The 16,926-nt window shown below is 41.9% G+C and overlaps 1 protein-coding gene across 3 annotated transcripts in view; it reads right to left on the minus strand.

The window, feature by feature from the left end:
* The window catches only part of LOC133633832 (noelin-2-like), a 62,651-nt gene that overhangs the window by 14,598 nt on the left and 31,127 nt on the right, over positions 1-16,926 (minus strand). For all 3 annotated transcript variants that reach the window (XM_062026565.1, XM_062026566.1, XM_062026564.1), the window contains one exon: positions 2,862-3,081. In XM_062026565.1, the coding sequence (XP_061882549.1) occupies positions 2,862-3,081 (220 nt within the window). The remainder of the gene's footprint in view (positions 1-2,861; positions 3,082-16,926) is intronic.

The raw sequence follows: 16,926 nt of genomic DNA on the forward strand, positions 1-16,926 counted from the left end.
ATATATATATATATATGTAGTGTATGTATGTAGTTACTTTACTTTCGGCCCTCGACCAATTTTTTTTTTAACCCAATCCGGCCCCCAAGTCAAAAAGTTTGGACACCCCTGATCTAAGGTTTCATTTGGAGTTGTCATCTTGCAAGGCAATCAGTGTTTACTGGACACTTGATTAGGTACACCGGCACAATGCAATTTAATGTGGAAATTCTGTGTATGAAAATATAATAAAGCCCACTTTTGATTGACGCCGCCAGATTGTTTAAGATACTGAGGGGGAAATTTCCGGTGGGAAAATGAGTGAAATAAAAACATAGAAAGCTTCCTCAGTCGAAGATGACTTATAATTACGACTAACTTGAAAAAGCTGTATTTTCCTTTGCACTTTAATTTTATTAATAGTTTGGTTAGGAAACATATTCATGATTAATTTAGTTTATTTATTTTAGCACATAATAATTTTATGTACATTTATTTTTCCTCGGTTATTCATGAGTCCCTTCTTATGCAGTATATTTGCTCAGTATTTATTTTTCTAATCAGCCTGACCTAGGTCTAGGTCCTAGGTTTATGTGATAAATACATAATAATCTTGGTGATTAACACTTGGTTTCAAATTATTTGACAAGGTTGTACACCGTAGGTTAGATATAATTATTGAATATGATTAAAATCAAGAGTAAGATTACTTATTCAGTGGTAATATTTGTGTGGGCCTTGGGACCCTCTATAGTGGAAAAGTTGGGCCCCGAGGTAAAAAAAAATGTTAAGAACCACTTGAATTGTATTTATGAACTACACCAGTGATTCTCAAACTGTGGTACCGGGCGCCATCTAGTGGTATGCCAAAGAATCACCTAATTAAATATGGTAATCAGAATCAGAATCAGAAATTCTTTATTAATCCCCGAGGGGAAATTAAAATGACGTGACTCCAGCTGTTATCAAAGGTTTGTCAGCCTTCAATGGAAGTCGTTACAATCCGACCACTGTCAGCCATGGTCGAGGCCAAAATAAACAAAACGCAGACAGAACCGTCTTACTCCGTCATTTCTATCACACGACGCGCGTGGGAACCGAATGTTCTCCGCATTTCCCGCCCTTTCCCAGCCTCCCAGCCAATCAACACGCAGGACACATGTAAACAAAGACAAACATTGGCAGATAAAAGCTGCACGAAAAAAAGGATGCCTTCAAGGCCATGGGAAACCACAACATCTGTTAAACATTGAACAAACTACACGTGAAACTACACTGAAGTTAAGAAATGGCAAGAACTGCAGCTATGCATAGCCTGTTTTATTTTTTTTTCAAGTACATCAAGTACAGTATTTATTTACTTTTTAAGTACATTTTCATTTAATCTTTAAAAACGGTATTTCGATATTTATTTTAGTACAATGTTTATTTAACTCAGGGGTGTCAAACGTACGGCCCGAGGGCCTGATCAGGCCCGTGAACAGGTTTTATCCGGCCTGCGGGATGACTTTGTTAAGTATAAAAATTACCCTGAAAGTTTTGAATTTCTAAATGTGTCCACTGGATGTCGCAATAGCAATTCTTTGCATCTTTGTAGATGATGCTACATATGTTAAATTAAAAGTTAAAGTACCAATGATTGTCACACACACACTAGGTGTGGCGAAATTATTCTCTGCATTTGACCCATCACCCTTGATCCCCCCCTGGGAGGTGAGGGGAGCAGTGAGCAGCAGCGGTGGCCGCGCCCGGGAATCATTTTTGGTGATTTAACCCCCAATTCCAACCCTTGATGCTGAGTGCCAAGCAGGGAGGTAATGGGTCATTCTTGTAGTCTTTAGTATGACTCGGCCGGGGTTTGAACTCACAACCTACCGATCTCAGGTACCAAATAAACCACATGATGTTAGTACATCAGTCGAGGAAAATGATCTAACTACATAAATAACATCCTGTAATTTGATTTTGATATCATTTTTTATCTTGATGGATTGAAAATTAACACCAATGAGTTGACTGATGAACATTATCATATAATTTATTCAGAAAATATAAATAACAACAATTAAATTATCAACCGCAACGTGTAAGTGTAAAAATAACCAACCAAAAACATTATGATTTGTAAATTTTCAGAATGTGCTTGATTTATTTTTAAACAAAGAAAACAATCTGAAGTTGACTTTATTTTTAGGTTATCGTGCCGTGATTTTACCAGTTCGGCCCACTTGGGAGTAGATTTTTCTCCATGTGGCCCCCGATCTAAAATGTGTTTGACACCCCTGATTTAACTTTTATGTGCAAATCATTTTATTTGAATAATTACTTAGGTAGTGTTTTATTTTCCTGTATTCAAACACAGTGTTACTGTTCAAACTGTGTGTAATGTTACAGTGGCCAAAAATATTAAATATACTTGTTAAATAAAACCCTGCCTTGTTTTTTAATGAATACTTAGGCCTACTTTGGAACTGTATTTTAATGTTGACCATGATGGTGGTATTTGGAGAGCCAAGTTTTTTCTGAGGTGGTATTAGGTGAAAAAAGTTGGAAAACCACTGAACGATACAATTCCATCAGGAATAAAACAATATACAGTGAAATTTATAGTGCATATTTCTACATTTTATTTCTTGGGGACACAGTGTGCTTTTGAGCGTCGGTGTTCCTAATGTTGAATATCATTTGAATATCACAGTGACGCACGCACGGCCAACCGCGCTAAATTCTTTATAAACTTGTCAGTGGCAGTCACGTCAGGAAGCCAACAACACCCGAAGATGGACGGGATTGTTGGCGCGGAATGTATTCTACTGTGCAGCACAAATTCGATCAGGTTGTGGCGGCGTTACGGTGTACGCTTGTGCGGCGGTGGTGGTTACCTAGCTTGTTCATGCAGCTGTGCAGTCTGGTCTCCAGCAGCAGGACCCTCTGCTGGAGCTCCTCGTAGTCGTACGCGCCGATCTCCTCCTGAATGGCCGTCAGGATGACGGACAGGTTGAGCAGCTCCGCGCGCAGGGTGGCCAGGGTCTGCAGGTCCGACTTGTACTGCCCCGCCGTGGACAGCAGGGGCTGCAACTGGGTCACCTGCCCCTTTAACTCCTGAGGGGACGGGAGGGAATTTAGTCCGGTTCACTTCACGGTGAAATGGTAACTCCTGGTGTGTGTGGGTGTAAATAGTGTGACATTATGGCGTTGCCAAAGCAGTCATCAAGGAAGAGAAAAGCTCAATAGAGGACACCGTTCTTGTTGTTTGTCTTCAGTTTGTTCCATTCTGGTAGTAACCGTTCTCCGTCCACCAATCAGCAAACAGCACTATGTCGAGCTCCGCCTCTTTAGCTACCCTCCCACTGTTTTTGTCAACAACAAAGCAAAGTGTCAAAAAGTAGGAGACAGTGGAACCTCTAAGGTCGAGTACAACCGCTTTGTTCGGACCTTCCACATTGGCCGATACCCACATTGATCCGATACGATATCGGCACGAATTGCACATACCTGTATCATTTTGTAGTGTGCAATGTTAGAAAATCAGGTAAAATTCCAAAGAAAACAATAGTAGGTGCAGTGTTTCCCATAAACTGCCAAGATACCTGTGGCGGTGGGGGCGTGGCTATGGGCGTGGTCACCATGACATCAGAGTAATTTGCATAATTTACTACAATGATTAGATTTTCTCTAAAAAGGCTCAAAAAATGTATACTTACTAATTAATAATAACAGTTTTGTTTTAAACGTCCATCCATCCATTTTACAAATAATTACAAAACTTTATGTACATATTTATATACAGATTTGAACAATAAGTTATTCACTGAAATATATTTATTAATTGTGGTTCTTACAAAAAATATATCTTATAAAATATAAAAGCTAAAATGTCTCAAAGCTCTGCCCCTTTAATTAGTGCATACTAAATAATTTAACTTTAGCCTACTACTACGACAATATTATTTACCAGCAACATAAAGTGAAACAGAGGCAGAGGTGTCCTGCCACAGTCAGTAACAAATAAACAGAAAACAGTAGTGGTGGTAGATAGACACAGAGCTTCATCAAACATCTGATCCACTGAACAAAGAGCTCCAAAAATCTTGAACTTTAGACTGCCATCAGTTTTACTCCCTACACTCAACCATGTGTTTCCTACTGCCTGCAGACTTTGCACCCTTTGTTATATACACATGTTGTATTTCTAATATAGATACATTTAATAAAGTCAAATACAAATAAGGCAACAAGAGAAGTATCCTACACTTCTCTTTTGTAAAGTAAATCTGAACAGCCGATATGGGCATCCACATCAACTATATGATTTGCCTGAGAAGTTGGAGAGGACCAAAAAAAAAAAAAAAAAAATTTTTAGTTTTAATTTCTAATTTTTATTTGTGGCGCACGTAATTCTTTCGTGGCGGGCCGCCACAAATAAATGAATGTGTGGGAAACCCTGAGGTGTGAAAAACAATACACTTTTATTATTAACCGTCTGGAATGAACCTGTGCTGTCTTTAAGTTGAAGTGGAATGGTAATTGTTTTTTTCGCCGACACCTCGTGGCCACAATAATTCACGAAGTTAAGCTCATGACGCTGGTTGGCCGAGTGATGCGGACACGTTTGTTACTGGATACTTTCTTTTATGATTCTGCCTTGGAGACTTTGTATGTGTAAATAATATGCTATTATATTTATCATATTTTTCGGACTATACGGCGCACTTAAAATCCTTTCATTTTCTCAAAAATTGACAAAGTGAGCCTTATAAACTGGGGCACCTAATGTGCTTATTAATTCTGGTTGCGCTTACCGACCACAAAGCAATTTTATCTGTTTAAGTGTATTGATAAGTGTGACCACACATTAGAGATATGTGGACTGCAAGTTGACACCTGTTCAATAAACGACGCTAGCAAGCAACACCAAAATACTGATGTTTCATTGAGACTATAGAACATTACATACGGTGCTCAAAGATCTGCTAAAATGTCTCAGTACGACTTTGGTAAGCTATGAGGCCGCATCGCTTGATGGATTGTCGGAGCATTACGGCTACCGTAGTGAGACATGCTGTACTTCAACATAGAGGTATTATTATGGTGTGAGCAGGGGCGCCGCTAGGGATTTTGGGCTCCATGAAAAGAATCTTTACAGGGCCCCCAACACAGCGGCAACATTATAATTTCATCATCATTAGGGGCCTTTCTGGGCCCCCCTCCATCATGGGCCCCAAGAATCTGTCTCCTTTACCCCCCCTTTTCGGCGCCCCAGGGTGTGAGTATAAGGACCTCAAATTTGCACCTACTGTATTAGGACACATATTATCTGGTATTTTGTTTCGCAATATTATGCAAAACCAACTGTTCGTACCTATTGGTACCTGCTGATGTGTATTTGGGATCTGCAGTGAAGTGAAGTGAAGTGAATTATATTTATATAGCGCTTTTTCTCTAGTGACTCAAAGTGCTTTACATAGTGAAACCCAATATCTACGTTACATTTAAACCAGTGTGGGTGGCACTGAGAGCAGGTGGGTAAAGTGTCTTGCCGAAGGACACAACGGCAGTGCCTAGGATGGCGGAAGCGGGGATCGAACCTGGAACCCTCAAGTTGCAGGCACGTCCACTCTACCAACTGAGTTATACCGCCCCATTGGTCCCGAAAATGTGTGCGTGTCCGTCATTGTAGTCCATTAAAGCTCCTTCTTTTTCTCTATCCTCTTGTTGTGGGGCATTCATTCTCCATTGTTGCCATTTCTAATGCAAAGCAGCAAATACTTCTAACACTAATATCTGTCAGCGCTAGAAACTACTGGGATAATAAAAAAACAGCGGAGAGAGGACGCATTAGAAGTGGAGGCACGTAAGTAGGCTTGTAAATAAAACCGGCAAAAAAAAAACGGCGCATCCTGAAGAGACGGTCAGAAAGCGGCTTGAAGAGGATCTGTGGATCGAATGGTACAAGAAATGTTTTTTTATTATTATAATTTTTTTATTAAATCAACATAAAAAACACAAGATACACTTACAATTAGTGCACCAACCCAAAAAACCTCCCTGCCCCATTTACACTCATTCGCACAAAAGGGTTGTTTCTTTCTGTTATTAATATTTCTGGTTCCTACATTATATATCAATATATATCAATGCAGTCTGCAGGGATACAGTCCGTAAGCACACATGATTGTATTTTTTTATAACAAAAAATAAAACTAAATAAATAAATAAATAAAATAAAATTACCCCCCCCCCCTCCCCGGGTCTGTGGGACAAAAAAAGGTTGGGGACCACTGATACGACCACTGATCTATGCAACATTTTGACCAAAGAACCACCATTACATGTTATGTAGACCACAAGGAAGTGTTTTAAATGTTGAAAAAAAAAATCATAATAAGGCTCCAGCACCCCCTGCGACCCCAAAAGGGACAAGCGGTAGAAAATGGATGACCCCTTTAATGCGCCTTATAATCCGAAGCGCCTTTTGTATGAAAATAGACCTGACTAGACCCGCTCATCAGCAGTGCGCCTTATAATCCGGTGTGCCCTATGTTCCGAAAAATACGGTGTTGGATACTTTTTCGAATAAACTAATTTGCTGTTTTAAAGTGTAACATTGTACAATTAAGGACTATTATGACATACGTCTAGCATGTGTGCTGTTGTCTTCTGAACTGTTGTGTAGCTGCTAGATTCTAGTAACCTATAGCCTACCATGTTTATCTTTCCTAGATGCACTAAAACAGGAGTCGCCAACCCGTCGATTGCGATCGACCAGTCGATGTTTGGGACCCTACTGGTCGATCGCGGAAAATATTAGAGTTTTTTTTTTGTAATATCACTTCAGTGACCAACAGACCCACAATCAGGCAAGCATTTTAACCCCTGGACACGCCCGCACGCTGCTGCCTCTCTCTCTTCAGCCTCACATCCCGCGGCTCTCGACACCGAGGCCCCACAACCCCGGAGCATGGCCGCCCGCAACACCTGCTCGTCTCGCAAACACGCATTTCATGACGTGCTCAAAAATCATTGAGCTGCAACAAAGCATTAAGGCTGACTGTTGCAACAGAGCGGACATGTTCACGCATCCAACATCAAACAACTCTTACCTCACGACCATCATCGCTCGCCTATGGCGGAAAGCTAACAAGCCAAAATACTAGTGTCTGTGAACATTGCTCCAAAGTACCGATTTTTTGTGGATTTATTCAAGTTAAAGTACCAATGATTGTCACACACACACTAGTTTTGGTGAGATTATCCTCTGCATTTTACCCATCACCCTCACCCCCTGGGAGGTGAGGGGAGCAGTGAGCAGCAGCAGTGGCCGCGCCCGGGAATCATTTTTGGTGATTTAACCCCCAATTCCAATCCTTGATGCTGAGTGCCAAGCATGGAGGTAATGGGTCCCATTTTTATAGTCTTTGGTATGACTCGGCCAGGGTTTGAACTCACAACCTACCGATCTCAGGGCGGACACTCTAACCACTAGGCCACTGAGTTGTGAATACAAGAGTAAAAATTGACTAATGCGAAGGCAGTAATATATCGCAGTAATATATGGTAAAACGAGGCCGCAGGTAAAGGACTTCCCCCTTTGTATAAAATATACATATTATTTTTTCATTAAAAAAAAATTATATATATATATATACCGGTATATATATATATATATATATACAAATATATCAAATCGTCACCCCAGGAATCAGAATTGGATCATACATGTGTGTGTATGTATATATATATATATATATATATATATATATATATATATATATATATATATATATATATATATATATATATATATATATATATATATATATATATATATATATATATATACATGGGGTGACAATTTGATTCAGAATCGATTTTCAATACAAACCCATCCATCCATCCATTTTCTACCCCTTCTTCTTTCGGGGTTGCGGGGGATGCTGGAGGCTATCCCAGCGGCCAGAAGGCAGGGTTCACCCTGGACAAGTCGCCACCTCATCGCAGGGCCAACACAGATAGACAGACTAACATTCACACACTCGGGACCATTTAGTGTTGCCAATCAACCTATCCCCTGGTGCATGAGATTGGAAGTGGGAGGAAGCTGCTGAAGTACACGGGGGGAACCCACGCAGTCACGGGGAAAACATGCAAACTCCACACAGAAAGACCCCGAGCACGGGGATCGAACCCAGGACCTTCGTATTGTGAGACACATGCTCTAACCCCTGTTTCACCGTGCCACCGCCCTCAATTCAAACCGATTCTCGCAAATAATTATTTGGTATATTTTTCAAACCAGGTTACAGGTTAGAAAAGCTCCTTCTGGTTGCATGAAGATGTAACCAGAAACGTATAAAAAAAAGTTATCCTCTTGCATGGAGATGGCCCGGTTGCAGTTAGTCCAAAACGCGGCAGCACGACTTTTAACACGGGCCAGGAAACGCGAGCATATAACCCAAATTCTTGAGAGTTTGCACTGGCTCTCTGTTCATTTTAGAATTGATTTTAAAACCTTGCTGTTTGCTTTTAAAGCTTTACATGGACTGGCACCTCAGTACATCTCGGACCTCATCCAAATTTACACTCTTGCGCGCGCTCTGAGATCCGGTGAGCCAGCTCCAGCTCGTGGTTCCCAAGACGAGACTTAATACCAGGGGAGACAGGGCCTTCTCTGGGATTCCCTAAGCTCTGGAACACTCTGCCCCTCCATGTTCGAACTGCTCCCACAGTGGAGTGTTTTAAGTCCCGCCACCTGAACAGTTTTTTCCCCTCGGCCATCAGGCACATGAACAATAACTCCTAACAGTAGCTCCTTGAATTCCTTCTAAGTCTATAACAAGATCTGATAGCTCAGTTACAGCTCTTTTTATTACCAAATATGTGTTATATGTGTTTTATGTTGCACGATTGCACCAAGAAAAATTCCTAGTTTGTGAACCCGTTCTCAAACAATGGCAATAAAACTATTCTGATTCTGATTCTGATTCTGAATAAGACCCACTTTTATTCTTTGGCTTTTAACACTAGGTGAGTTGTGTGGTCCTCTGTGGTCCTCGGTGTTTTTAACATTTTGATTTCTACTTATTGTTTTAATTGGTTTTACCCTTTAAAATCGTTTTTAATCATATTTATTTTTATATTGTTTTTATATTGGTTTTATATTTATTTATTTATTTTGTTTTCGTTTTTATTCAGTCATTGGTGGAGCTAAGGATAATATTTGAATATTGTTTTTAATACTGTTGTGTAGCACTTTGGAAACATTTCTGTTGTTTACATGTGCTATACCAGGGGTCGGCAACCCGCGGCTCCGGAGCCGCATGCGGCTCCTTGACCACTCTGATGCGGCTCAGCTACATACATGCCAACTTTTGGTATCTGATAAAAAAAAAAGGCTTGCCCCTACCGGAAGTAGCGTGACGTAGTCAGTTGAACATATACGCAAAGTTCCCTATTGTTTACAATGATGGCCGCATGAAGTGAGAGAGATTCGGACCGAGAAAGCGACAATTTCCCCATTAATTTGAGCGAGGATGAAAGATTTGTGGATGAGTAAAGTGCAAGTGAAGGACTAGTGGGGAGTTGAAGCTATTCAGATAGGGAAGATGCTGTGAGAGCCGGGGGTGACCTGATATTCAGCTGGGAATGACTACAACAGTAAATAAACACAAGACATATACAGTATATACTCTATTAGCCACAACACAACCAGGCTTATATTTAATATGCCACAAATTAATCCTGCATAAAAACACCTGCGTGTTTGTTATGCTAGCTCCTAGCTCCTCTGCTAGCTCCTAGCTCCATAGAACACGCCAATACAATTCAAACACCTGATCAACACACACAATCACTCAGCCCAAAAGACCGTTCACCTAACCCAAGGTTCATAAAGCTTATATATTTTAAAAAAGTTACGTACATACGCAAAAAAAAGTTGCGCACATACGGTCAAGCAAACAAATGTTTAGAAGCCAAAGCTGCATACTCACAGTAGCACGTCTGCGTCTTTGTCATCCAAATCAAAGTAATCCTGGTAAGAGTCTGTGTTGTCCCAGTTCTCTACAGGCGTCTGTGTATCGAAGTCAAAAGTCCTCCTGGTTAGAGTCTCTGTTATCCGAGTTCTTCCATCTTGACTGCATCTTTTGGGAATGTAAACAAAGAAGCGCCGGCTGTGTACTGTTGTTGCTGACTACGTTCGAAAAATACGTCCATTTCGCACCGACAACTTTCTTCTTTGCTTGCTCAGCTTTCTTCTCCATAATGCAATGAACATGATTGCAACAGATTCACGAACACAGATGTCCAGAATACTGTGGAATTATGAAATGAAAACAGAGCTTTTTCGTATTGGCTTCAATGTGGAAGGCATACCCGTGTTCGCCGGGCTACGTCACGCGCAAACGTCATCCTCAGAGGCGTTTCGAACCGGAAGTTTAGCGGCAAATTTAAAATGTCACTTTATAAGTTAACCCGGCCGTATTGGCATGTGTTATAATGTTAAGATTTCATCATTGATATATAAACTATCAGACTGCGTGGTCGGTAGTAGTGGGTTTCAGTAGGCCTTTAAAGCGGCATGCAAAGCGGCGTTAAAGCGTGAGGGTCGTTTGGTGGCATGCGGTGGCGACTGGGGTCCGCGCTTTGAACCAAGATCTGTTAAGCTTTCCTACACTTTGAGTCAAGCTTTGCTGAGCTTTGTCACGCTTTGATACGCTCTCAGCGCTTTATTCCATTCTTGACAGAGCGCCAAATTTTTTTAAACCGTTTAAAATTTTTTGCCGATCTTGCCGCATGTCCCGCTTCACTACAAGCTTTCCCACGATCCATTACGACCCTCACGCTTTAATCACGCTTTTTTACGCTTTAACGCCGCTTTGCATGCCGCTTTAAAGCGCCGTTGGTGTGAACCTAGCATTACTGCAAGACTGCTTAATCGTAGATTATATCAGACATGTGCGTATACATTTGATACAATCCCATGTTTGCTTTTTTTCCCGGATATTGAACCGATATCCGATATCAATCAAATCGAGTCAGTCTTTGGCCATCCTGAAAGCTACAAGTTTTGCGTCACATTCAGCTGTCATGCGAGTGTAAAAAGAAGTAAAGCAGTGCACACAGGATGGAAGAGGTGTGGGCAAGTGTGGACAGGAATATTGACACTGGAGGCAACATCCTGTCCGCATACTTCCTCTCCTCTCACCTTCCTCTTCACTCGATGAGGCGTCTTTTTGGAAAAAGTGGGAGGGCGTGCTGCATCTTACTTATTTAAGCATCTTCCGAGGGTGTACACAACAAAGTGGAGACTCCAGAGGAGACTTGAGTGCCTTTCCTATCCCGGCCAATTACTCTCCTCCGCGTCCCTGCTCTTTAGCTTGCGACCTGTGAATTCATAATAAATGCCAACTGCTCAGCTTGCGGCGCCGTGACTCCGCTCGGCCAAGGGAACACCTCGCGGTCGAAAGAATGTCAGGCTTTGGCAACACGATTGACACAAATATGAACGTTGCGTTGTCATTATTTCGAGAAGAAAAGCACTTGAGCGGGGCTAATCTCCTTACACTCAGCGCTTGATGGGCTAAAAGGCTTAGTTTGCGTCTTAATTCGTCCTCGTCGAGGAAAGAAATGGCAGCTCAATCACAGCCACACACTCTGGATTAGGTTGAGAACAGTGCTCTATTTTTCACAGCATTAGGCAGCGCACTACATCACACTGAATATTGTCTGGCATATGGTCACATTAACACATCTGTGAAGACCTATTTTTATGTCCTGTATCTCATTATGTTGTCGACTGACGTGCGAGAACTCTCAACATGAAGCTCCGGATTAAACCCTCCCCTGCTGGGAGGTGCGAAAAGACACTCAAGCGAGGAGCCATGGCGGCGGCGGCTAAATGGAAAAGCGGCCTTCGGAATACCCGCCGGAGGGATGGCGCAGCCCATCTGCTGGGTAATCCCACAGGAGGAGGTGGAGGACGCACAGTGAGGACTACTCAGGATATGAATTCTGAGTGGAGACGATGCTTCACTTGTGCAACAAGAAGACGGAGAGCTTCCCCCCCCCCCGTAATGACTACACACAACTTGGCTGAGAAGAGCCTCTTAAGTAGGGCTGAATCGAGGCCAACTGGATGCGGTTGGAGACGCTTGAAGATGTTTTGCCTCGGCGGAGTCCTAGTTGAGGTCTTATGTTGGCACTCTCGTCTGTGGAGTCGTGTGAGGGCTCCTTGGAGGGAACTAAAGCAAGGTTGTGTATCGGCCCGTTGTAAAGGGAACCCAGACAACAGCTGCGCAGCACTTTTTTAACACCCGATTGTCAGTGTGAAGCGCGGTGGTTAGCCGCCTGGATCCGCATCCTTCACACTCTCCAGGGAACACACTGGAGATTAAGAGTCGAGAGCACGAGCCAAGAAGGCAAAAGGTTGTTGTCAAGCGTGACTTTTAAAGGGCTGACAACATTGCCGCTTATTTCATAGTTCTGCACCTAAAGATTCCCCCCAAAATATACACCAGTGGTTCTCAAATGGGGGTACGCGTACCCCTGGGGGTACTTGAAGGTATGCCGAGGGGTACGTGAGATTTTTTTTTAAATGTCTGTCAAAAAGAACTGTGAAAAGAAATGCAACAATGCAATATTCAGTGTTGACAGCTAGATTTTTTGTGGACATGTTCCATAAATATTGATGTTAAAGATTTCTTTTTTTGTGAAGAAATGTTTAGAATTAAGTTCATGAATCCAGATGGATCTCTATTACATCCCCAAAGAGGGCACTTTAAGTTGATGATTACTTCTATGTGTAGAAATCTTTATTTATAATTGAATCACTTGTTTATTTTTCAACAAGTTTTTAGTTATTTTACCTTTTTTTCCAAATAGTTCAAGAAAGACCACAACAAGCAAGGCTTTTGACAAAAACAAGAAAGTTTGATCATATTACGCCTATACTGGCTCACTTGCACTGGCTTCCTGTGCACTTAAGATGCGACTTTAAGGTTTTACTACTTACGTATAAAATACTACACGGTTTAGCTCCAGCCTATCTCGCCGATTGTATTGTACCATATGTCCCGACAAGAAATCTGCGTTCAAAGAACTCCGGCTTATTAGTGATTCCCAGAGCCAAAAAAAAGTCTGCGGGCTATAGAGCGTTTTCTATTCGGGCTCCAGTACTCTGGAATGCCCTCCCGGTAACAGTTAGAGATGCTACCTCAGTAGAAGCATTTAAGTCCCATCTTAAAACTCATTTGTATAATCTAGCCTTTAAATAGACCCCCCCTTTTTTAGACCAGTTGATCTGCCGTTTCTTTTCTTCTCTCCTCTTCTCCCCTGTCCCTTGCGAGGGGGAGTTGCATAGGTCCGGTGGCCATGGATGAAGTGCTGGCTGTCCAGAGTCGGGACCCCGGGTGGACCACTAGCCTGTGCATCGGTTGGGGACATCTCTGCGCTGCTGACCCGTCTCCGCTCGGGATGGTTTCCTGTTGGCCCCGCTGTGGACTGGACTCCCGCTGATGTGTTGGATCCACTGTGGACTGGACTTTCACAATGTTATGTCAGACCCACTCGACATCCGTTGCTTTCGGTCTCCCCTAGAGGGGGGGGGGGGGTTACCCACATATGCGGTCCTCTCCAAGGTTTCTCATAGTCATTCACCGACGTCCCACTGGGGTGAGTTTTTCCTTGCCCGTATGTGGGCTCTGTACCGAGGATGTCGTTGTGGCTTGTACAGCCCTTTGAGACACTTGTGATTTAGGGCTATATAAATAAACATTGATTGATTGATTGATTGATTGATTGATTGATTGATTGATTGATTGAACAAATGAGCAATATTTTTGCACTGTTATACAATTTAATAAACCAGAAACTGATGACATAGTGCTGTATTTTACTTCTTTATCTCTTTTTTTCAACCAAAAATGCTTTGCTCTGATTAGGGGGTACTTGAATTAAAAAAATGTTTACAGGGGGTTCATCAGTAAAAAAAATGTTGAGAACCACTGATATACACAGTCGTGATTTTAGGCTGCTTTTCTAACGGGCGTCAACATCTACTTTTAGGGCCTGCTGACGTCACCTACAGAAGACGGGAAACAACTGCTAGTATTCTGACAAGTGATGGTGAAGTGGTGGTCAACCAAGACAAGATGGCTGTTGTACAGCAAGCAGCGCGCAAACTGTCTGAGTACACAAGGGGCCAAGATCTTTGTGCAAAAAGCAGATACGAGCAAAAAATCCAACTCCGCAATGGAATAGATCCCTGTACTTGATCAAAAAATGATTTGTCGAGTGATATCAAGGATTATTTGTCGGTGTGGTTCCCAGACACATCGAACTACCGCGTGGTCCAGACGCCAATCTACGCGACAAAACGGGTGGCGTGGCTCGGTTGATAGAGCGGCCATGCCAGATACTTGAGGGTTTGATCCCCGCTTCCGCCATCCTACTCACTGCTTTGGTGTCCTTGGGCAAGACACTTTATCCACTAGCTCCAAGTGCCACACACACAGGTTTAAATCATACTTGCCAACCCTCCCAAATTTTCCGGGAGACTCCCGAATTTCAGTGCCTCTCCCGAAAATCTCCCAGGACAACCATTCTCCCGAGTTTCTCCCGATTTCCAGCCGGACTTAAGGCACGCCCCCTCAAGGTACGTGCGGACCTGAGTGAGGACAACCTGTCGTCACGTCGGGTTTTCCTTCACGTTATAACATCTTCGGCTTTTGGAGAGTGCACAACTGCACACACAACAAGAAGGAGACGAAGCAGAAGAATAAAGAAGGGGCAGTCATGGTGACGACGAGTGACAGAGAATAGAACGAGGATGGACAATTCAACCCTAAACTCACTCCTTTCCTGCAAATTAAATTTCACAGATGCTGCCCATACCTATGCTCCTTCAAAGGCTGTGCTACTGGCTGCAGAGCATTGCACTTTCAAATACAACAATGAGTAGAGGAGTGTTATGTGTGTGTAAATGTGTAAATAAATGAACACTGAAATTCAAGTATTTATTTTATTTATATATATATATATATATATATATATATATATATATATATATATATATATATATATATATATATATATATATATATATATATATATATATATATATATATATATATATATATATAAATAATAAAATATATATATATATATATATATATATATATATATATATATATATATAGCTAGAATTCACTGAAAGTCAAGTATTTATTTTATTTATATATACAGTATATATAAGAAATACTTAAAGGCCTACTGAAACCCACTACTACCGACCACGCAGTCTGATAGTTTATATATCAATGATGAAATCTTAACATTGCAACACATGCCCATACGGCCGGGTTAACTTATAAAGTGCAATTTTAAATTTCCCGGGAAACTTCCGCTTGAAAACGTCTAGGTATGATGACATATGCGCGTGACGTCACGACGGCAACGGAAGTATTCGGACCCAATGTGTCACCATACAAACTGCTCTGTTTTCATCGAACAATTCCACAGTATTCTGGACATCTGTGTTGGTGAATCTTTTGCAATTTGTTTAATGGACAATGGAGACTGCAAATAAGAAAGTTGTAGGTGCGATCGGTTTATTAGCGGCGGACTACAGCAACACCAACACCAGGAGCTTGTGTTGTGTTTGAGCTGGATAGCAGACGTGCTACCGTGAGTACAGCTTTGGCTTCCAAACATTTGATCGCTTGCCCGTACGTGCGTGTCGCTATGTGCATGTCACGTACGTAACTTTGGGGAAATATATGTTTCTTGCCGACTCTGATGGCGGCCGGGGTGTCGTCGAAAGCTACAACGCCCGCCGCCGCTCCGTAGCTAAGTTAGCTTCAATGGCTCGTTAGCAACATCATTGCTAAGCTTCGCCAAGCTGGAAATTATTAACCGTGTATTTACATGTTCATGGTTTAATAGTATTGTTGATCTTCTGTATATCCTTCCAGTCAGGTTTTTTTTTATTGTGTTTCTATCTGCATTTGAGCCTGATGCTATCACGTTAGCTCCGTAGCTAAAGAGCGTCGCCGATGTATTGTCGTGGAGATAAAAGTCACTTTAAATGTCCATTTCGCGTTCTCGACTCTCATTTTCAAGAGGATATAGTATCCGAGGTGGTTTAAAATACAAATCCGTGATCCACAATAGAAAAAGGAGAGAGTGTGGAATCCAATGAGACCTTGTACCTAAGTTACGGTCAGAGCGAAAAAAGATACACCCTGCACTGCCTCTCTAGTCCTTCACTCTAACGTTCCTCATCCACGAATCTTTCATCCTCGCTCAAATTAATGGGGTAATCGTCGCTTTCTCTGTCCGAATCACTCTCGCTGCATTGTAAACAACGGGGAATTGTGAGGAATCCTACCTCCTGTGACGTCACGCTACCTCCGGTATAGGCAAGGCTTTTTTTTATCAGCGACCAAAAGTTGCGAACTTTATCGTCGTTGTTCTATACTAAATCCTTTCAGCAAAAATATGGCAATATCGCGAAATGATCAATTATGACACATAGAATGGATCTGCTATCCCCGTTTAAATAAAAAAATTTCATTTCAGTAGGCCTTTAAATTTCAGTGAATTCTAGCTATAAATATATTCCCCCCCAAATCTCCCGAATTCGGAGGTCTCGAGGTTGGCAAGTATGGTTTAAATGTAACTAAAAAAGATAGAGATAATGGCTTTCACAAAGTAAAGCGCTTTGAGTCTCTAGAAAAGCGCTATATAAATATAATTCACTTCAAAACAGATGGAAACTTGGAAAAACATGGAGGTCTGCAACTTCTTTGGGTGTATCAAGACCCTCCCGGATGAATATGTATCGTTTTTTCTCGGGTAAGGTTGCATTTCCAGCTCTGTTCCGGAGGAAGGACCCGGGTCACAACCTGCGCGACATCATAGGCCGGAGTGTATCTCTACCCACAAGGC

The sequence above is a fragment of the Entelurus aequoreus genome, linkage group LG18 (genome assembly GCF_033978785.1).
Source record: "Entelurus aequoreus isolate RoL-2023_Sb linkage group LG18, RoL_Eaeq_v1.1, whole genome shotgun sequence".
NCBI classification, from domain to species: domain Eukaryota; kingdom Metazoa; phylum Chordata; class Actinopteri; order Syngnathiformes; family Syngnathidae; genus Entelurus; species Entelurus aequoreus.